Genomic DNA, 6,648 nt, shown 5'->3' with positions numbered 1-6,648 from the left:
ATTATATGACGGGCTTGCCTTGCTCTCAAGAAATCGGTTAGTACCGAAAGTGCTGGTTACGGTCCGGTACGGTTTTGGTACGTGTTACCATTTGCTCATCCCTGGTTTTGTTTAAATATAATTTGGGTTTTCTTTTATGTTTTGAAATTTGGTATATGGTTCTTTAGTTTGTGTGTGCGTTGAAGTAATTGAAGTTTTATAAGGGTTGAACAGGTTTGGTGTTGATTGGATTTTGCAGGTAGTTCACAGCGTAAGAACGCTTTGCAATGCTTGACAGTGATGACACGGACAGTGTGATGACAGGTTTAAAGTTTAAATTGATGACACGGATAGTGTGATGACAGGTTTAAAGTGAAAAAAAGCCCGCAAAATTGAATTGATGACAGTTTTAAAGTTTAAACCTTAAGTAATGTATGTGAAACTGTAACAAGTTTATGTCACGTGAATATCCTGTAACAATATTTATCTTGATATTCTAATGTTAGTTCTGTAATCTGTATCTCACTTTTTTGTTTATATTCTCAGGGTATAACATTGCTGATCTTGTCCAAGAAGCACAAATCAGGTGGTTAAAACCAGGGGAGGTGTTCTTCATACTACAGAATTTTGATGAAAAACAGCTTACCAATGAGCACGTCCAAAAGCCACCCAGTAATGTTTATACATTTATTTTGCTTTGTTGAAAAGGTGTATGTGAGTCTATGTCTATTACAGTAGTTTGCTAATAATTCTGTTATTTTTTTTATTAAATCCTTTTACAGGTGGTTCCTTATTTCTGTTTAACAAGAGGGTCTTGCGTTTTTTCCGTAAAGATGGTCATACTTGGAGGAGAAAAAAGGATGGAAGAACTGTTGGAGAAGCACATGAACGCCTAAAGGTTATTCCATTTTTCCCTTTTAAAGCATGGGTATCTTTTGAATATAAGTCAAATATGGACTTATATGGAATTAAGATCCTTTCTCAACCATAATTTACTGAGGCATTAAACTGTTACTATGCACACAGTGAGGTGAATCCGAACTTCCAGAGGCGTAGATCTAGACTTTAATATATTTTTGTGCTAACAGGGCTATATATTTCTTGATCTTATGGTGACAAGGGAATGGATCACATTGTACTTGTTCATTATAGAGATATAACCGTGGTAAGTCTTGTGGTTTTGCAGTAGTAACGGTAGTTCTAATGAATGACACTCCCTCATGAAAAAATGCCTCATGAAACTAGCCCATACATTATAATATACATATATAAGTACAGTTGCCAAAATAAACCACCAAGTCACCAACCTAAGTACATTGCTATTCTATAACATTAGCCCTATACATTATAATAATATATATATAAAGAGGCCAGTTAATGTACAAGATCACCTTATCGTGCGATGGGTACGCGAGCATCTCAACCACACATCTGATCTAATCTAGGCCTTCAATTGAACGCGGTGGCACAATAACAATTAAATTTGCAAAATTACGCACATTATTGCATAATTACGCATGTGTTAGGTTAACCCTAATTATCACGTTATTGCATAATTACGCACGTTATATTGGTGATCGTGTACCGTCGCACATTAAGAGCCTTTTGTACGTTAACCGGCCTCTCTCTATATATGTGTGTGGTTATACACATATGTAAATGTAACATAATTAATGTTTTAAATAATTTACTAATAATAAAAGAACAGACTCATGTTTCCTCTTTATGCATATTTTCAGCACGTAGACATCTTCATGTCACTTTAGCTTGGCGAAAACTTGACTATTATATGAATGCGTATCATATTGAAAACACTTTCTTTAGCATCTGGCGGAAATCGAACGTGGACCATCATCTATTTTACATCATCATGGTAAGATTTTCAGTCTTCGTGGGACCTTTTTTCATACTTCCGTAATCAGCACTATGCACAAATCTTTTAACCTGAATCTGTACAAAGTTCATGCATATCTTTGACTTTTGACGTCTAATGGTCAAACCTGGTAATGTGTCTCCTTCATAGACAAACAATCTGATTAGAATGCTAGGTTTTGTTTGATTGGGTCTGATTCGATTTCATATTTTGGTATAGACAACCCTAGCATTTGATACGTATTTCCTTCATCTTCAATTTCGCACAATTGTTCTTCCTAAACTCATCTATCATCATCTCCAAGGTATAACCTTTCTCCTTATTATTTGTATGTTTGTGTTTTCATTCGATATCCAACTTTCATAACTAAAAAATGCATAACAGTCTCAATTTCTATCTGTTAGGTCTCGATTTTATGGTATAAATGGAGGTCGTCTGTACAAACATGGGACGAGCTGAATGAGGAAACCATAGCTGAGGCTGTGAAGCACCTTGAAGAGTTTTGACAAGGTTGTTCCTACTATTTCATTTTTTAGTATCTGATAGATATTGTGCAAGTTTAATTGCATATGATAAAAGCAGGCTAAAAATCGCACCAGCCTTCAGCCATACATGTGGAATGACTTTTTTTTTTCTTTTACAATCAACCATACCCGTGGATAAAATTGAATCTTGATAGTGTGGAATGACCTTTTTTACAATCAAGAATTCTGCAAATCAAAGCATAATCTAATAAGATTTTGTTTAAAACATAATCTTGATCATGATTTTAGTGGGTTGAAATTGTTGATACCCGAATAATAATTTAATGAGATTTTGTATGTAGGGGTGAGCATTCTCCGAGAACCAATTATGGACCATATGAATGAAGTCGGGTATCGGTCCCAGATGAAATCAGGTCATCCATCTTCCATCAATACCTGAGACTGACCATCAATCATTCAAATTTAATCAAGAATGCTTTATTTACATTCTGGATTATGGCTATCATCTTCCTGATTTCAAGGTATGTGAAACCTGCAACTTTAGTATACTTCAAACAAAGATGATATCTTGAATTCACCATATTTTATTGGGATTGAATTGAATTGAATCGTATCATATTCTTCATTTTTTATTTATTGAGATTGAACTGAATAGAAATCATTTTCTTCATTTTTCCATTGTTTTGAATACACGCATGCAAGTTGTTCGATGAAATTCCTATCAGTATGTGTACTTGTAGAAGTGTTTAGAAAGCAACTCGATTGAACAAATATGTCAAAAGGCCAGTTATAACCTTCGTATTAAAAAGTAGAATTATAGTCGATTATCGCATTTTCATGTGGATGATTGTAATATACTTTTGTTTGAAAACGAACCCCAATGATGGTTTGTAAGACATACATTTGGGGCTGACGACGAAAGTTATGGCTTAGAGGGTTAATAAAGAGCAAGTTAGAACATACAATTTAGCATTATTCTCTGGAATCTTGATTACTGCTCACTATTTCTTATGAAGAGATGTAGCAACCAGGTGATGTCTTCATTCTTAACGATTTTTGCTATTTTAGTCACGAAACGGACTTCCTTCGATAAAAGAGAATTTTCAAGCTTCACAATTTTGAAAATGTGTTTGTTACTGAAGTTCAGTTAGCAAGGTCTAAAAGAACCTTGGATATGAGATTAATGTGAAAATTCACAAAATTATATTATGTATGATACTGTTTGAGTAGAAATGTAGAATAAGGAAGTGTCCAGAATATTTATGTAGAATTTCAAAGGTTATGCTTGTATCGCTTTGTAAGGGATATAAATAATTTGGGCTTTATAACCGATTACTTGATGAATTGATCGATAATTTTTGTTAAAGATGAATTGATCGATTCAATATTTACTTAGTTAGGTTAAAACAGGCTATTGCGCATGAGCCTATTTTATTTGCTTAGTACAAGTTTTGGTCAAACAGGTTATGTTCGGTTTTCTTGTCTTCCTGGACTTGAACCGACCCGAAGATGGTTGCTAATTTGGAGAGAATTAGGATGATGTTAGAAGAAGAAACGGGTCCCATGGCTATCTTAATTGAAGATCACTTAATATCGGATGTTTTGCCTTGAATGTTACATGAAATACAAATTGGTCCAAACTCCAAAGTTGTTTATCTTCATATGCATTTAACTCTTTTACCCTCCAATAAATTCCCTAATGAATTCATCCCTAAATTCAAAATGACTCAACTGCAGGGAGTTGCTTAGAGGACCTCTATATTACGTTTTGATGTTAATTCTATGTTCTATTTTGTTCTGGCGTGAGTCGCCAGTCGTTGTGGTTTCACTTTCAATGATGTGTGGCGGTGATGGTAACTTTTCGCAGCCTTGTGTGTTTTGATTCTTGGCTTTTAGTTTTTTATACTGCTTTCTAACATTATAACACTCTACAGGTATTGCGGATATAATGGGTAGAAGGTTTGGAATCCATAAAATACCTTACAACAAGCACAAGAGTTGGGTTGGTAGCATATCTATGTTTATAGTTGGTTTCTTAATCTCAATTGGGTATGTGCAGATGTTTTTTTTTCCTTTTCTGATTTGTGTTGGTTTTATTAGTTAATATTTAAGGTAATGGACTATTTTACCCTCTTATCCAGGATGCTATATTACTTTTCAAAGTTTGGGTACTTTGAGCTAGGTCGGGCGTGGACAATTGAACAAGTGGCGCTGGTTGCAATGATAGCAACAGTGGTGGAGTCACTTCCAACCAAAGGAGGCCTAGATGACAATGTTTCCGTACGTTTGGTGAGCATGGTAGCCGCATATCTGAGTTTTGGCTTCCAACCTTAATGTTTTGTTTTCTATTTTGTTGTAAATGCATCCGTATTTGTGGGTTTGGATGGTATAATTTATTTACCAATGATTTAAAAAACCAAGTAATAACAACCAACGAATACATCCAAGGGGTGTTTTTTTTTTTTTTTGAAAACGTCTGGCCAAGTGACCTTTTAAGGGTTAAGATAGAAAACCAGTAGAGGTTGGAATCGAAACGAAGCCTCTCCTAGAGCGGGAATAATTAGTCCATGATGTATTTGAGTATAACATTTCACTCGTCTTGTGTATTCATCTAGACTGTTAAATATCCATCACTATTCTGATCATCGTTTGATTATATACAAAAAAGATTTTTATAAATTCAAAGCAACTAAATTAAAACGTGACAGTCGTTAGATTACCATGGTCAAAACCGACACACAAACGTAAATCCAGATATGAAAATGCTAATATTGGTATGTTAAATTTAAACGGCAAATTAAAGAAAAAACAATCATAACCATGTTGTGATGAATTTCAACAATCCGGACAAGACAAGTTGCCCACCAACAAAACTTCTTAGTTTAGAGACAATGAACATGTCAAAATATCATAAAATGAGCTCAAAATGTCAGCATTATTGTATAAAATCTTTGACAGCAAGTGGCTCATACCATTATTGGTAAGGTTTGCCAAACATTGGTGTTAGCATGAAAAAGATATCAGGTTATAAATCATAAATAAAAATACTTTTATAGACATAGATTTTTTTAACATAACCCATAACCCGTGAAGGTCTGGGTATATAAATGTTGGGTGTGCTTTGAGGTTGAAACATTAAGCGTGAGAGGGTATAAAGAGGAGACATTAAGCGTTACGTAGCAGTCACGCTAGCAAGACGGTGTAGTAAAAAAACACGTGGTAGAAAGGACGTTAAAGTGGTGTTTAAAAAAAAAATTCAAAAACCAATAAAATGTCAGTATGAGGTGGTTATCCAATTATAAGAAATCATATATATATATATATAATTCTTTTATAAATATAAATTCTTATAAAACAACCCATAACCCGTGACGCTCACGGGTATATAACCTAGTGTAGATAATATAGCATACACATGATTCATACCTGTGTTGGTTCCATGAATAAACCTAATTTGTTCAAATTTATTATTGAACATAAAAAAGAGATAAAAAGAAAAACTGTTGGGTACAATACCCATCCCACCCACCCACCAGCTTCTGCAGAATTGTGCTAACAAGAAAACCTAGAGCATCACAACATATATTTGATGTTTAAATCATCTTCTACATCTAGATTATCAGTTCCATCGCAGGAATGTTTTTAAAGTCTTTACGGATTTATTTACGAATCAATTCGTGCCACGTATATAAATATATAATTTCAGCTTGTGAATATACCTCATGAGGAGTGAGCAAAATGGACCACAGGTTCATTAGAATATAATAATTTGTTTTTAAAACACTTGTCCTGCCAAGTGCCAACCACTACTAATGACTCCACGAGGTCGCCAAATGGTAGATATGAGGCATGCATCATGCATTTGGCGATGTAGTCAGTTACCACACTAGTTTTTGAGGGGGTTAGAAAATGCAAGTGTGGATGTTGCTGTTAATTAACAATGTTGGAATACGGTCAATGGTTGGGTAGTCTTTTAGGGGCTTATACGCGATTTTAGTAAACAGAACTTCAAATTGAGTTAAAGTAACTTATACGTTAACTATATATAATCGTAAATGAAATAGAAAATCTAAGTGCAATATTAGTTCTAGGAATAACTCCTTGAGGTCAAGGGTTCTTGTTGTTCAAAAAAAGTTCCTAGTAATATAATAAGTTCATTCTACAATATTATTCAATTAAAGAATAAAAAACGATAATATAAATACAAATTAAATTATTATATATTGAAAGTGTTGGAATTCATTTGCACTTTGTTGGAATTCATTTGATTGTGCAGCGGACAAACCCAAACCAGGCATATTTGATGTTGAT

The 6,648-nt window shown here is 34.1% G+C and overlaps 1 protein-coding gene across 1 annotated transcript; it reads left to right on the top strand.

Annotated features, from left to right (window-relative positions):
* Positions 1 to 337: 337 nt before the first annotated feature.
* On the top strand, positions 338 to 4,671 carry LOC110921986 (phytol kinase 1, chloroplastic). Its single transcript, XM_035986204.1, has 7 exons — positions 338 to 344; positions 526 to 651; positions 762 to 907; positions 1,068 to 1,114; positions 4,075 to 4,190; positions 4,272 to 4,386; positions 4,479 to 4,671. The coding sequence occupies exons 1-7, from the start codon at positions 338 to 340 to the stop codon at positions 4,669 to 4,671; spliced, it is 750 nt and encodes a 249-aa protein (XP_035842097.1).
* The last annotated feature ends 1,977 nt before the right edge of the window (positions 4,672 to 6,648 follow it).

The sequence above is a fragment of the Helianthus annuus genome, chromosome 17, assembly GCF_002127325.2.
Source record: "Helianthus annuus cultivar XRQ/B chromosome 17, HanXRQr2.0-SUNRISE, whole genome shotgun sequence".
In the NCBI taxonomy this organism is placed as follows: Eukaryota; Viridiplantae; Streptophyta; class Magnoliopsida; order Asterales; family Asteraceae; genus Helianthus; species Helianthus annuus.
This window is presented reverse-complemented; position numbering and strand designations above follow the sequence as displayed.